The 16419-nt window shown below is 46.4% G+C and overlaps 1 protein-coding gene across 3 annotated transcripts; it reads left to right on the top strand.

Moving 5' to 3' along the window:
• Positions 1 to 13051: 13051 nt before the first annotated feature.
• On the top strand, positions 13052 to 16150 carry LOC123407930. Of its 3 annotated transcripts, XM_045101181.1 has the most exons (5): positions 13097 to 13918; positions 14015 to 14081; positions 14172 to 14366; positions 14440 to 14698; positions 15924 to 16150. In XM_045101181.1, exons 1-5 carry the CDS (start codon positions 13161 to 13163, stop codon positions 15959 to 15961), a joined length of 1317 nt encoding a protein of 438 aa, XP_044957116.1. In that variant the 5' UTR covers positions 13097 to 13160; the 3' UTR covers positions 15962 to 16150. The 3 variants fall into 3 exon arrangements, 2 of the variants coding, with proteins under 2 accessions (XP_044957114.1, XP_044957116.1); XR_006612701.1 differs by having other exon boundaries at positions 13052 to 14081; positions 14565 to 14698; XM_045101179.1 differs by having other exon boundaries at positions 13095 to 14081.
• Positions 16151 to 16419: the final 269 nt, after the last annotated feature.

The raw sequence follows: 16419 nt of genomic DNA, 5'->3' as shown, positions 1-16419 counted from the left end.
CTCCTCCTCCTCCTCCTCCTCCTCCTCCTCCTTTTACTTCTTCTTCTCTTTCTCTTCTCCTATAGTTAGCTAGGGTTCCACCTAAATGACATAATTAGCTTACTTAGCTCCTAAATGGTCTATACTTAGCTAATTTCTTTCCGAAATAACCTATATATACACTACTTCATCCAGTATTATTTTTCTAACTTTCTTATTTGTCATTTTGCAGATTACCTTCACTTCACGGGAAGCTTGGTTGATGGAATGCTTGAAGATGATTTCTTGTACCATGCGTTGTATTGAAACTATTGTAGTATATGAAATATATGAAACTTTGTATGCACGTGGATGAAACTGGTGTAATATATGGTTTGGTACGGATGTAACTTGCATAATATGTATGCACTATCGATGAGAGTTATTTTAATATGGTTATGAGTACGGAAATAAATTTATTTATGTCAAATATATATATATATATCCTGATTATTGTTAAAAATGCTGGATATAACAAAAAATAAATAAAAAAGGGGCCGGTTCCCCTCTTTGCCGTCTGCCAACACATGGCAAAGGGGGGAAGGCACATGGCAAAGGGGGAATCTGCCCCTCTCTCTCCCCTCTTTGCCGTCTGCCAACACATGGCAAAGGGGGGAAGGCAGACGGCAAAGAGGGTATCTGCCCCCTCTCTCTCCCCTCTTTGCCGTCTGCCAACACATGGCAAAGGGGGGAAGGCAGACGGCAAAGAGAGGAGGCCTGCCGTTAACACTTAACGGGGACGTTGCAATATATGCCGTCCCATTTACTTTGCCGTCTGCCCCCTCATGGCAAAGATTCTTTGCCGTCCGCTTTGTGAAAGCAGATGGCAAAGAGCCTCTTCACCGGATTTTTTTTTGCCGTCTACTTTGCCATGAGGGGGCAGACGGCAAAGCCTTTGCCGTGTGTGGTTGCCCCCTTTGCCGTCTGCCTTGGCAGACGGCAAATTTCTGAATTTCAGTAGTGCGGGTAGTACCAAGATGTACCAAGACATCCGGCAAAGGTTCTGGTGGCCCAATATGAAACAAGACATTGCACCCTATGTGGCAGAATGTGATATATGCCGGCGTATCAAAGCAGAACACCAAAAGCCTGCTGGAACTCTGCAGCCTATCTCTATTCCCGAGTGGAAATGGGACCATGTTGAAATGGACTTTGTCACTGGTTTTCCCAGATCTCAGAAGGGTAATGATGCTATTCTTGTCGTCATTGATCGACTGTCCAAAGTTGCACATTTCCTCGCCGTCAAAGAAACGATAAATGCTGGTCAGCTGGCAGATCTTTATATGTCAAGAGTTGTTTCACTTCACGGTATTCCGTTGGTAATCAGTTCGGACCGTGGCAGTTTGTTCACTTCAAAATTCTGGGAAAGTTTTCAGAAGGCTATGGGGACTCATCTGTCCTTCAGCACTGCATTTCATCCTCAATCCCAGGGACAAGTTGAACGAGTCAACCAAATTCTCGAGGACATGCTTCGAGCTTGTGTCATTTCTTTCGGTAAGAAATGGGAGGAATCTCTCCCGTATGCCGAGTTCTCTTACAACAATAGCTATCAAGCTAGTCTGAAGATGGCCCCTTTCGAAGTATTGTATGGGCGAAGGTGTCGGACTCCTCTGAATTGGTCAGAAACTGGGGAACGATCACTCTTCGGTCCGGATATTATTCAACATGCCGAAGATCAAGTCCGCATTATTCATGAGAATCTGAAGGCTGCTCAGTCTCGTCAGAAGAGTCAGTATGACCGTCATCATCAAGATATGGTCTATCAACCTGGCGAAAAGGCTTATCTTCGTGTCACACCAATGAGGGGTGCACACCGTTTCGGAATCAAGGGCAAGTTAGCTCCTCGTTATATTGGTCCTTTCACTGTTCTCGAAAGGCGTGGAAGAGTGGCTTATCAATTGGAACTGCCGGCGAACCTTTCTCAGGTTCACGATGTCTTCCATGTTTCTCAGCTCCGTCGCTGCTTCAAGGACCCTATTCGAGCAGTGGATCACGATATGCTTGAGCTACAACAATACCTCTCTTATAAAGAGCATCCGGTCCGCATTCTCGACCAAGCTGAACGTAAGACTCGTCGCAAGGTCACTAAGTTCCTTAAGGTGCAGTGGTCAAATCACTCTAAAGATGAAGCCACTTGGGAACGCGAGGATCATCTTCGTGATGAATACCCCGGGCTCTTTCCCTCTACCTCTTAATTCTCGGGACGAGAATTCTTGTTAGTAGGGGAGAATTGTGACATCCTCGACTTTTGCTACAGTAGTGATTGTAATTAAGCTACAATGATCAATCGCTAATGATGCCACGTCATCGAATTCCCATCTCAGACCCGCGTTGATTCGAGTTTTGTCCGGATTCAAAATTTGAGAACAAACGAAAAGTACTTTATAAGTTCATTACAAATATTAAAAGAATATATATATAAAAAGGAAAGTATTAAAAATAATAATAATGATGAAAGATAGAAAAGAAAATTGAAACAAAGAAATAATAAAAAAGGAAAAAGGGGAAACAAACTAAGACAAAACAAAACAAAAAGAAAGAAAGAAAGAAAGAAAGCCCCCCCCCCCTGGCCTGGCTGGGCCAAGAGGCCCAACCGGCCAGGCCCCCCCGCGCCCCCTGCACCCAAACCCTAGCTCGTGGCGAGGGAGCTGCCTCCCCCCCTCGCTACTCCCTCCTCTCACGGCGCCGCCAGCGCCCCCCCCCCCCCACTCCCTCGTCATGACCCCCCACTCCCCTGTCGAGCCACCCTCCACCAACCGGGCCCCACCCTCCCACCGACAACCCCCCACGAGAGGACCTCCCTCTCGGTCCCCCCACCTCCCGTGACTTCCTCTCCCCCCACGCCAGATCCACCCCATCTCACCCCCTCCCCACCCCCACAACACCTCTCCACCTCGTCCCCTCCCTGGCCGGCGGCCTCCCCTGCCTCCCGCCGACCTCCTCCCTCCCAGATCCCTCCTCCTCCTCCCTCCCGTCGGCCCTCCCGCCGGCGAGCCGCCCCCACCTCGGCCCTCCATCCCGCCGGCCGCCCCCGGGAGCCTCGTCGGCCTGCCCTGCACCGTCCTCCCCGCCGGTTCCTTCCCCGCCGGCCGGAGCTCACCGCCCCTCCAGATCCGGCGACCGAGCCCCTCCCGTCGGCGCTTCGGCCGGGGTCCTCACCGGCCACGGCGACCCCGTCACCGGGCCCCTCCCCGTCGGCGCTTCGGCCGGGGTCCTCACCGGCCACGGCGACCCCGTCACCGGGCCCCTCCCCGTCGGTCCTTCTCCGGTCCACCGTGACCTCCGCGCCACCGACGGTAACCGCCACCTCGGGCTCCTCCTCGCCGGCACTGCACCATCGGCCTCCTCGTCATCCTCCACAACGGCCACCCCGAGCCTCGCCGCCCCGTTCCCCGGCAACGCCGGTGAGCCCTTTTACGGGCTCCTCCCACCCTCTCCTTCAGTTTTCCGCCCCGGTTCCGTTCCGGAGATTAGTTCCCTTTTCCGACGCCGTTGAGGTCTCGTAGGGTGGTGGAGTTTTGCCCCGTTCCTCTCTATTGAGAGATGAACAGACGAACAGAGAGGGCAGAGATGAGAGTTAAATGAAAAAAAAAATAAGAGATGTATTAGATGCCGTATGTATGTATGTATGTATGTATGTATGCATGCATGTAAGTATGATATGCGATGTATGTATTTGCGTATATAGATACTGGAGGAATACGGTATTTGCACGGTTAGGTATCTAATAAATAAAAGATGAGAAAATAGCCTTAGGTCACTTACCGGTGGGGCCAATGCACCCGCTGTCTATGACAGGGAGGCCCCATCCGGTAGTTAATATAAATAATAATAAAAATAATAATGTTTTATTAAATAAATAAATAGATATATTAGTTAAAATAATTAATTAACATAATTAGAGTATGACACGCGGGTCCCCCATTAAACTAATCTGATTAAATAATATTTAATCTTAAATAAAACTTGTGCCTATGACGTTCGGGACCCGCTGGTCAGTTGACCAGTCAAATGTGATGTCAGCATGACATCGCGATGATGTCATAATAGGATTTTACTAAATCTTTTAAATCTGTTTTTAATTCTTAAATAATTAATAAAACTTTGAAAATTAATATTAAATAATCCGTAAGTCAGATCAAAATATTTTTAACATGAAAGTTGATCAGCAAAGCGAGACGAACCCGGATACACGCCCCGTTCGTCTGTCACGCGTCCCTAGCATAGCAAACATGAAACTTTTCCTCCGTTTCCAGTATAACCGGTAGTAGCCCGAGACCCGGAAAATATCGTCAGATATTCTTCCGACCCGTCTATGACGGATGTTGCTGCGTTAGCTCATGTCTAGCCTGCATCTTGCCATGTCATGCTTTGTGTTGCATCGGTGCTATTATTTATTGTTTCTTCCCCCTCTTCTTACCGGTAGACCCCGAGACTGACGCTACTGCCGGGTACATCTACGACCCTGCCGATCAGTCCTTTGCCGCAGAGCAGCAAGACAAGCAAATTCCCCTTGATCATTCCTATATCGCCTATGTCTTTCTTCCTATTGCTTGCATTAGTATTTTTGCTACTGTTGTAGTTAGCTCCTATATCTGATGCATAGCCTGTTTTTGATGAACTGCTACTTTCACTCATGTACTTTTAGTATGCTTAGTATAGGTGGAGCAGTCATCCCCTCTGACCCCGTAGATCAGTTGCCTCGCTTGTTTTCAAATCTCGATCTCTGATCGACGAGCCAGACCCGACACAACACTCTCACCCCCTTCGTTGTACGACGCTACAGCGATACTATCGGGTACCGAGGGTGACACCTCGCTAAGTACTCCTGATGATATCTCTGTAGTATAGCTAGTCGGTCGTGGTTATCGAGGGTGATTCCTCTTTCACCATTCCCGATGACGTCTCTGTCGTGCCACCTCACGAGTGTGGGACCCCCGAGGGTGATTCCTCTAAGCCCACCTTGACGGGTACATCGTTCGGAATCCAACAAGGGTGATACCTCGGATTCCCCCGGTGTTACAACCACACAGTTACTCGACCATGTTACTGGAATCATTGGTGATTAGTTATAAGTCGGGTGGTTTCCCGCGAGATTGTGTTGTTGGCCTAATTAAAATGCTAATGGATTTGGGTATTTGATCTGGGTTGGTCGGAGACCTTTTCGCACTAACCGGCTACGCGGGAAGAATTATGGGTACTCGGCGTCGCGGTATCAGCCGAAGCTTTTCAGATGCCAGCAGTGTAGAGGCGCGCGCCCGAGTGGTCCCGAGATGCATCGCGCTTGTGATTAAGGGATGCTAGGACTGACGTCGGCCGCCCACGCCACGTGCAGGAGCGTGAAGGGGAACTGGGCCCACGAACCCTTTGTGCTTAGGTTTTAGACCGGCGGGCTGGCCTCTCTGATTAGTCTTAGGTGGGGCTGCGACGTGTCGATATTCCGAGGCCGGGCAGGACCTAGAAAAGTATGTCCGGCCAGAGTGTTATCGAGCGTGACGGGGCATGTGGTGCACCCCTGCAGGGATGAAAATTAACTATTCGGATAGCCGTGTCCACGGTTACAGGACGACTTGGAGTTGTTCCCCGATCTTATACAACTACAATTGTTACTTAACTGGAATTAGTTTGCCTCGGGATTGCTTCCTCGCAGGGAGTCGAGGGAGGATCTTTAGGCGTGACCTCACTTTAATATTGCTGCAACAATATGACTATTATTGTGTTACCCCTGTTCTACTCTCGTCTATTGCTGCAAGACCCTGAAGATGCTAGTCTTCGATAGGACTAGGCCTTCCCTCTCTATTCTCGCATTGCTGCAGTCAGTCCACATATAACCCCCTTCTTTGATACTGATGCATAATTAGAATAGTTCTGATGTAAGACTTGCGAGTACTTTGGATGAGTACTCACCGCTGCTTTGCTCCCCCCTTGTTCCCTTGATCCGTTTGCTGCGACCAGATGATGAAGCCCAGGAGATGGAGGTCCCCGCTGCCGACGACTGCTACCCCGACGGTGCCTACTACTACGTGGAGGCCGCTGATGATCAGGAGTAGTTAGGAGGTTCCCAGGCAGGAGGCCTCGCCTCGTTCGATCGTTGTATCTTTTGTGCTAGCCTTCTCTAAGGCACCCCATGTTGTTTTATGTCTGTACTCAAATATTTGTTGCTTCCGCTGACTCGTGTGTTTATCGAGCTTTCGTATTCTAGCCCTCGAGGCCCCTGGCTTGTAATATGAAGCTGATGTTATTTTATTTGTGTCTAGAGTTGTGTTGTGATATCTCCCCGTGAGTCCTTGGGTTTGATCGTACGCATTTGCGTTTATGATTAGCGTACGATTAAGCCGAGGGCGTCACATATGCTCCATGACGCTCAAAGCGACGTTGAAGTCCCGGCTCTAAGCCATACAAGACTGCACATTGAACTACTGAGTAGTCCTCCTTACGTGTTAACCAAGCGTTCTTAACATCTTGGTCAGCCGCAGCGGGTGGTTCATATCCTAGCGCAGCATTAAGGACATAATCCTTCTTCCCAGCTTGTAGGATCAACTTAAGATTACGAGCCCAGTCTACAAAGTTGCTTCCATCATCTTTCAACTTAGCTTTCTCTAGGAACATATTAAAATTCAGGGTGACTGTCGCGTGAGCCATGATCTACAACACAAATATATTCAAAGTGGACTTATACTATGTTCAAGATAATTAGAGTTTAACTTAATCAAATTACTTGCTAAACTCCCCTCAAAAAATACATCTCTCTAGTCATTTGAGTGGTTCATGACCCACTTACACTAGCTCAAGTCCGATCATCACGTGAGTTGAGTATAGTTTCAGTGGTAAGCATCCCTATGCTAATCATATCAACTATATGATTCATGATCGACCTTTCGGTCTCATGTGTTCCGAGGCCATGTCTGCACATGCTAGGCTCGTCAAGCTTAACCCGAGTGTTCCGCGTGTGCAACTGTTTTGCACCCGTTGTATGTGAACGTTGAGTCTATCACACCCGATCATCACGTGGTGTCTCGAAACGACGAACTATAGCAACAGTGCACAGTCGGGGAGAACACAATTTCGTCTTGAAATTTTAGTGAGAGATCACCTCATAATGCTACCATCGTTCTAAGCAAAATAAGGTGCATAAAAGGATTAACATCACATGCAATTCATAAGTGACATGATATGGCCATCATCACGTGCTCCTTGATCTCCATCACCAAGGCACCGACACGATCTTCTTGTCACCGGCACCACACCATGATCTCCATCAACGTGACGCCATCGGGGTTGTCATGCTACTCATGCTATTACTACTAAAGCTACATCCTAGCAAAATAGTAAACACATCTGCAAGCACAAACGTTAGTTTAAAGACAACCCTATGGCTCCTGCCGGTTGCCGTACCATCGACGTGCAAGTCGATATTATCTATTACAACATGATCATCTCATACATCCAATATATTACATCACATCGTTGGCCATATCACATCACAAGCATACCCTGCAAAAACAAGTTAGATGTCCTCTAATTTGTTGTTGCATGTTTTACGTGGTGACCATGGGTACCTAGTAGGATCGCATCTTACTTACGCAAACACCACAACGGAGATATATGAATTGCTATTTAACCATATCCAAGGACCTCCTCGGTCAAATCCGATTCAACTAAAGTTGGAGAAACCGACACTTGCCAGTCATCTTTGAGCAACGGAGTTACTCGTAGCGATGAAACTAGTCCCTCGTAAGCGTACGAGTAATGTCGGTCCAAGCCGCTTCAATCCAACAATACCGCGGAATCAAGAAAAGACTAAGGAGGGCAGCAAGACGCACATCACCGCCCACAAAAACTTTTGTGTTCTACTCGAGATTACATCTACGCATGAACCTAGCTCATGATGCCACTGTTGGGGAACGTCGCATGAGAAACAAAAAATTTCCTACGCGCACGAAGACCTATCATGGTGATGTCCATCTACGAGAGGGGATTTCCGATCTACGTACACTTGTAGATCGCACAGCAGAAGCGTTAGTGAACGCGGTTGATGTAGTGGAACGTCCTCACGTCCCTCGATCCGCCCCGCGAACCGTTCCACGAACCGTCCCACGATCTGTCGCACGATCCAGTGCCGAACGGACGGCACCTCCGTGTTCAGCACACGTACAACTCGACGATGATCTCGTCCTTCTTGATCCAGCAAGAGAGACGAAGAGGTAGATGAGTTCTCCGGCAGCGTGACGGCGCTCCGGAGGTTGGTGGTGATCTAATCTCTGCAGGGCTCCGCCCGAGCTCCACAGAAACGCGATCTAGAGGTAAAACCGTGGAGGTATGTGGTCGGGCTGCCGTGGCAAAAATTGTCTCAAATCAGCCCTAATATCTCCATATATATATGAGGGGAGGGGAGGCTTTCCTTGAGGCTCAAGGAGCCCCAAGGGCTGCGCCACCAAGGGAGGAGGAGTCCTCCTCCAATCCTAGTCCAACTAGGATTGGAAGGTGGAGTCCTTCTCTCCTTTCCCACCTCCTTTTTTTTTCTTTTCTCTTTGATTTTCTATCTATGGCGCATAGGGCCTTCTTGGGATGTCCCACCATCCCACCAAGGGCTGGTGCGCCACCCTCAAGGCCTATGGGCTTCCCCGGGGTGGGCTGCCCCCCGGTGAACACCTGGAACCCATTCGTCATTCCCGGTAACTTCGAAAACCTTCCGGTAATCAAATGAGGTCATCATATATATCAATCTTCGTTTCCGGACCATTCTGGAAACCCTCGTGACGTCCGTGATCTCATTCGGGACTCCGAACAACATTCGGTAACCAACCATATAACTCAAATACGCATAAAACAACGTCGAACCTTAAGTGTGCAGACCCTGTGGGTTCGAGAACTATGTAGACATGACCCGAGTGACTCCTCGGTCAATATCCAGTAGCGGGACCTGGATACCCATATTGGATCCCACATATTCTACGAAGATCTTATCGTTTGAACCTCGGTATGTTACTTGCCCGAGATTCGATCGTCAGTATCCGCATACCTATTTCAATCTCGTTTACCAGCAAGTCTCTTTACTCGTTCCGTAATACAAGATCCCGCAACTTACACTAAGTTACATTGCTTGCAAGGCTTGTGTGTGATGTTGTATTAATGAGTGGGCCCCAAGATACCTCTCCGTCACACGGAGTGACAAATCCCAGTCTCGATCCATACTAACTCAACGAACACCTTCGGAGATACCTGTAGAGCATCTTTATAGTCACCCAGTTACGTTGCGACGTTTGATACACATAAAGCATTCCTCCGGTGTCAGTGAGTTATATGATCTCATGGTCATAGGAACAAATACTTGACACGCAGAAAACAGTAGCAACAAAATGACACGATCAACATGCTACGTCTATTAGTTTGGGTCTAGTCCATCACGTGATTCTCCTAATGGCGTGATACAGTTATCAAGCAACAACACCTTGTACATAGTGAGAAGACCCTGACTATCTTTGATCAACTGGCTAGCCAACTAGAGGCTTGCTAGGGACAGTGTTTTGTCTATGTATCCACACATGTATATAAGTATTCATTCAATACAATTATAGCATGGATAATAAACGACTATCTTGATACAGGAATTATAATAATAACTGTATTTATTATTGCCTCTAGGGCATAATTCCAACAACAGTATGTAGGCATGAAGCTACGTGCTTCATATTACTTCATAGTTCATCCATTACAACCACAACAAAATCCACCATTACATTACAACTTAGATTAACTTTGGGCAGGTTTCTCACTTAAGAACTACTACAATTTCATAGACCAACAACTTTCTTGTCTGCTAACTTATAAACTACAACAGCTAAGATACGTACGCAGCTAACTTAATCATTTCTTTGTAGTTAGGATGAAACAGAGCACACAAAGCACCATGACACTAGACAACACGAGCTTCATCACCATTAGGATTTCTCTACCCAGTCCAAGCAGCATAGCAGCTTGCTGCTTGGTGACAAAGTTCTTCTCACTAGGGCTGCCAAAATTGACTCAACATGCATTGCCTCCTCCAACAATGCTCCTTTTTCCTGCATTTGCTTCATTCCTCTTCATCTCAAGCTCTTCCCTTCTATCCCGAGCTGCACCAAATGCATCAACAACAACATTACCAACAAGAACCTTAGTTTCAATCAGATGCTACACATACTCTAGCTCCGAGCGCCAGAAATCACAGGTCACCTGCATTTTCATATCAAACAAACCATATTAGCAAATCATGCATTATGAGATGAAGCAACAAATCAAGCATTAGCAAATCATATGAGCAAATCAAGCATTATCAGATTGCTGTTAAAATTCCTTAAGTGTCAAAATTCAATTTAACTATAAAAATTCTATTTAACTGTCAAAATTTTGTTACGTGTCAAAATTCAGTTAACTGTCCAAATCGAGTAAACATGTTGAGTTAAATAATTCAGATCAAGCATTAACAAAAACATGCAACAATGATCAAATCAAGAGCGATAGAAAAAACAAGAAGCTCACAGTGTGTTTCTTGCACTTGTAGAATACCCAGCCATCACGGTCATCAGTGGCCGAGTGGTAGAAGGTCACGGGGTCGCCACAGTCGGGGCAACCAGCCAATGGGACAACGATGGTGCGACCATGCAGTCCAGAGCGAACGGAGCTTGAAGATGACATGACGACGACGACCCTTGTGCGGCGGTAGCGGAGGACGGGGTGTGGATGCTGACATTAGTGGATGCGGCGGCGCCCGATAGCGACGTTGGCGGCGTTGGTTAGGGTTGAGCCAACAAGAGAGGAGGAGTGACGGGGAGAGGAGAAACGACGTCCGACCAGGTGGTGTAGTTGCGGTCCGACCAGGTGGGTGCTGGGTGTAAATGCATGGTCAATTTGCGAAAAAACCGTGGCTTACCAGGGTATAACAGCCAAGTGACGACCGTGAGCTGAGTTGTCGGTCAAACCACACGTGGCGAGGCCAGTCAAACACCAACTAAGCAAATACGTACACAAAAACGTATATTGGACCGTATGTAAACCCCCATAACAACTATGAGGACCGTATTTCAGGTATTTACAACTATCTTTACCTACTAATAAAGCAAATAGTGCTTCTTCCGTACGTCATCCAAATTGCCTTTAAAGTTGACTAAAATTACCCACCAATGCCACCTATAAGTCATAAAAAACGTTTCAAACAGGAAAATCTCTCGACTGGGCCGGCCCATGTAGGCACCTCCTATATTACGCTCTAGGCGTTGGAAAAAGATGCAGCACACCTGTTTGGGCCGGCCCATGCGTGGGTTCCTATTTTTTTAGTTTAGTTTTTTATTTTTCTTTTCAGTTCCGTTTTGTTTTTCTACTTTAAATAATTTAGAACTTCAAACAACTTTTCTGAAATTTAAGAAACTGAGAATTTCAAAATAAAATATTCAAAAAACATTTTTTTTGTGAATTCAAAAACTACTCAGGAGTTTTGATAAATGTTTGCATATAAAAAAATGTTTAAACTTTAAGAAAATGTCCATAAAATAAAAAAGTCAACAATTTTAAACAAAAGTCCGTGTAAAAATCTTTAAAACAGTTCGTGCCTCTGTTTTTAGTCTCATTTTTTATTTTCATTTTTCTGTTTCATTTTTTAGTTTAGAACTTTGAGAAACTTTTGCAATTTATAAAACTGGGAATTTTGAAATAAAAGTTTGAAGAAAATATAAAATGTTTGTGAATTCAAAAAATGCTCAGGATTTTTGTAAAAATATTTGCATATTCAGATAAATGTTCATAATTTTGAGAACAATGTTGGTGAAAACAATAAAAATCCATGATTTTTAAAAAAAAGTGTGTGTTATTCTTTTAGTGCAATTGAAAAAAATGTTTGCTAATTCAAAAAATGTTCATGCATTTCAAGAAATGTCCTAAAATTTTAAAAACATAGCATGATTAACACCATTAAAAATTATAATTGTTTTTCTCCCGTTGCAACGTACGGGTCGTTTTGCTAGTATATATAGACTAAAGGGGCCATCAAGATAAGTATGAGGACCTGTGATGATTTTTTTCTCTATCTTTAACTCGCTTCTTTAGTTTTCCTTTGAGATACATGGCTATGACGGGGACGAGATATTTGCGGGCTCTAACTGCTGATATGGCAAATACGGTAAGCTGTGGCGTACGTGCATACTTAGGACAAGACTGATGTCACAAGTTTGAGGATCGTATTGACGATGTTTGCAAGTTAGAGCATCCGCAACAGTTTGTATGTTAAGTTGTTGGTAAATCTGTCCACATCAGCAACCAACAACACAACATACAAGCTCTCCAATGTACCGTATGTTAAGCTGTATGTAATTAAGAGAGAGAATATAGCAGAAGCATTAAATTAGTAGAGGAAGCACATGATCACCAGTGCAACACATCTTTGTAACCATAGATGATGCCTTGCTTGCAAGCACATACATAACGAAAAATCTTCAAACTGGGATAGCACTACAGCCGACAAAGTGGGATACCATAGGACGCAGCAACGTCGGGAGTCAGCGTGGGTTCGCTGGTAACAGCCGTTGCCGGCCACGAATACGGCGGCGGCGGCGGCGCTTGAACCCTAGTTTGGCGGCTCATGGTCAGAAGTTTGGGGCAAAGTGAAATTAAGAGATGAACGCGAGAGGGGATTTGATGGAGGCGGGAGCAGCAGGGCAATTTGGGCGCGAGCAGCAGAGTGATTTGGCGCGCCAAAGAGGAAATCGGGATATACACGCAGGAGAGGAGAAATTTTGGGGCGGCTACTCGCACCAGATCCAGACGACCCCACTTGAATGCTAAAGAAAGGAACGGGCTGGCCTCGGAGCTTGTGTCCGGAGCGTCGGTTCAGGATCATACGTTTTGGTTCTCTCTCTGCTATTATTACCTGCCATGTCACCAAAATAGTCTACGTGGCCAACTTACCATCGCTCATCATACGCTTGTTGGAGATGCCCTTACGGGACTGTATCAAGGCATTTTGTGAGTTCAAGGACCATCTTGGACTTTGCTACCAAGTTTAAGAACCAACGATGCATTTTACTTAGAGAACATGTAAACAAGAAGAAAGAAAATAAAAAATAAAATGTGAGAGTCATAGTGAGCGGCAGGGTTTTGGCAGGGCTTCTATGCCGTTTAGATCGGGATCTCGCCGGCGGTCCGCCCGGCTGCTAGATCCACCCGGCGTGCCAGACCTCATCAGCGCCCTCCCCGATGAGCTCCTCCTCCTCATCCTCGCCCTCCTCCCCTGCGCCGGCGCCGCCGCGCGCACCGGCGTCCTATCCCGCCGTTGGCGCGGCCTCTGGGCCCGCCTTCGCCAGATCGTCTTCAGCGGCGTGCCCTACCCCTCGCTCGAGGCGGCGCTCGGCCAGGTCCCTCTCCCCCCGCCCGCGGTTTCCCTCCTCCAGATCGGCGTCTACTCGCAGCCGCACGCGCGCGTCCCCAGCGCCTACCGGAGAGACAGCCCCCGTGCCAGCTCGCTGCTCCGCGCCGCCGCGCGGCTCGAGCCGGAGAAGCTCGTCTTCGTCCTCCCCCCGGAGTTCCGTCGCCTCGTCCTCTTCCTGCCTACCTTCCGCCGCGCCACATCAATTGTGCTGGACGTTTCCTCCGTCATCTGCCCGGTGCCAGCCGGCGCCGAGTTCCCCGCGCTCGAGACGCTGTCCCTGTCGAATTGTGGTGCCAACCTCGACGCATTGCTCCCCTGCTGCCCGCGTTTGCGCACGCTCCGCCTTATCTCGTCGTTTTTCGATGAGGGCAGCCTGAGGGTGAACTCGCCGTCGCTGCAGGAGCTTGTCGTGCACCACAATGCCAGCTGGGCACAAGATATCGTTGCTGTCAACATTGTTGCTCCCGCGCTGAAGCAATTTACCATGTCCTTCATGACCTGGTGGGTCGACGTCTCTGTCTTGGCACCGATGGTGGAGAAAGTTTCATGGGACTGCCACCACCGTGTGGGTATTCATTTTTGCCTTTGGATAATCAGGGACCTGCTGCTACAGACGGCAGAGGGAGAAGGGCAGCTAACCTCGCTCCACATTCATGCGTGCGCTGTGTGTCCCCTTCACTGCTCAATCTGCTGCAAGCTCGGACTAAACTAAATTTTTGTGAATGATATATATCCTGCCAAATTGTTTTTTCAGGACTCAAGTAATATTTACCGAGATCCGGCCAAGTTTACGCAGGAGATAGAGAAGCACATGGTTGCTGCGTTTTCTGTTTTGGAGCTACATCTCAAAACCAGGGGGCATGCTTTTGGAGAACTTGTGTTTCATCTCCTTGGGATAAATCAAATTCGTCGTGTGCGGATGCTTAAGATCTTCATAGCAGCAGTTAAAGTAATTCTCTGCTTTGATTATATATCTAAATAATACATTGTTTAGTAATTCACACATAATCTTTTGGTTTTAGGTGAAAGATTTTCCATTTCATTGTCTTAGTGAATCTCCTATCTCCTTGCCTGCTCTCGAAGAAGTAGAGTTCAATGGCTTCGAAGGACAGGATCATGAGTTCGATCTGATAAAATTTATACTTAGATCTGCACCGGTGCTAAAAAGAATGACAGTGAAGCTGTCAGAGGAGGCCTCGGCAAGTAATGATGGATGCTCAAAGATATACAACATCTTCAAGGCGTATTCTTCTGTAGACTGCGATGTTTATCACAGCTCTGGTGAGTATATGTTTGGCATGCATTATTATTGTGCTCCTAGATGAAACAGAGATATAACTATTAATCCTTGTAAGATTTGTCGGAAAGAAAAAAGATTGGTAGAACCACACGTCCCGGGCTCCACCTGTGTTTGCCGTCGTATCTTTGTATGGGGACATGCTCCATGCATGGTAATGTCACATTACTAATGTGAGCTGGTACCCCTAATCAGGTACATAAATGGGTTAACCACGGAAAGACTAAGGGGCCAGCATGTCGACATGCATGGCTGCAGCACTACACTGTACTGGAGTATTTGTTTCTGACAAAAAAAATGTCACAACCCCCTGGGAAGCTCAACTTAGGAAGTACTACCATTTAAATGATGTCCATTGTACATCCGAAGTCCAGGAATTTGGAAAGCCTGTTCTGCGCCGGGCGTCTTGTTAAATTGTTAGAATCTACTCCCTCTGTACCTAAATAATTGTAGTTGGGGAGAACTAATACCCGCAAAATCTACTCCGTAGCATACACCCCGGAGACGTCCATTTCAAAATGGAAGGCATCCAGGGTGGAGACCGGGAACCACTGTGCCAGAATCAACTCTCTTGTAAAAATATTGCCTTCACATGTCAATTATAGACTGGTTGTGCATGTATCAAATTTATTAACTAGTTAAACATGCTATATTACTGCTGAATTTGTGTGCTCACACCCTCGTATATTTTTAAAGAAATATAAACTGGATGGTGGATTGGATGGTAAGGGAAATTCAATATTTTTATGTGGGCTTCCTTAACTAAATTTCTATTTTCCATTCTGCAATCTTGTCTATTGATATCACCCTTCTATTTTGCATCTCTATTCGAGTTTCTGGGTTAGCTGAAGTTGTCCCATCTCAATTCATTGACCTTGCGGTTTGGTACAAATTATTAACTCCGGTTTGCCTTGCTGAAGTTGCCCTTCTGTTCAGCAAGTACTTTGCTATTGTTTTTCTGCTGTTCTCCTATGTTCCATTTTATTTGCCAATGACAACATTAAGTTTTGCATCTGTATTCAGTAGAACAAAGGCAGTTTCTAGATTCCCTCAAGTTTGTTGTCTAATCTAAATTTCATTGGCCTCTGGGTTTCTTTCTGCTCTCAGTATATTGTGTTTTGGACTTTTGGTTGACAACATCCTTACACATATCTCCACATTTACTTGTGATGCTAGCCGGAGCTTTGATCTAATCTGTCTCCTTTGCAGGGTTAATGTACGGCAGCCAAAATTGCCCATTGACATAATTCTCATCGTCGTGTCTGTGTACTCCTGGTGCGCATCGACAAGATCATCCTTTCCCATGCTGACCAACAGCAACTCCATGACCTGGTCACAGGACTTTGCTTGGTTGCTTGAACTGATCATCGGACATGTTCTTTGCCAGTGTACTGTAACTACTTAATTATATATAAGGTGCTCAGTTAAGCCTTCAATGGTTTCTATGCCGTTCAACTATTGAAATTACGCTTTTGCTTCGGTAACACCCCCCCAAAAAAACATAGAAGGGGAAACGTATACCTACCTCGTATTGTACACTATTGTACACTACAGATAGCCATACTACCTATGTCGTTAGTCAATTACTCTAAGTTGGATCTGAGGACGATCCTGTTCCTTTGTTGTTTTGGTGTCCCTCACTAGTTGGCATGATATAGTAACATTTTGGTTGCCTTGTTTTTATCCCTCCTTTTGCATATGAATT

Source organism: Hordeum vulgare, chromosome 7H, assembly GCF_904849725.1.
Source record: "Hordeum vulgare subsp. vulgare chromosome 7H, MorexV3_pseudomolecules_assembly, whole genome shotgun sequence".
In the NCBI taxonomy this organism is placed as follows: domain Eukaryota; kingdom Viridiplantae; phylum Streptophyta; class Magnoliopsida; order Poales; family Poaceae; genus Hordeum; species Hordeum vulgare.
This window is presented reverse-complemented; position numbering and strand designations above follow the sequence as displayed.

Bases quoted from the DNA above. Each gene is read 5' to 3' on its own strand.
- LOC123407930 (XM_045101179.1), top strand. From the start codon at position 13,161: ATGCCGTTTAGATCGGGATCTCGCCGGCGGTCCGCCCGGCTGCTAGAT. The intron at 14,082-14,171 runs GTGTGTCCCCTT...TTGTTTTTTCAG, and splicing joins TCCACATTCATGCGTGCGCT to GACTCAAGTAATATTTACCG. The intron at 14,699-15,923 runs GTGAGTATATGT...TCTCCTTTGCAG, and splicing joins CGATGTTTATCACAGCTCTG to GGTTAATGTACGGCAGCCAA.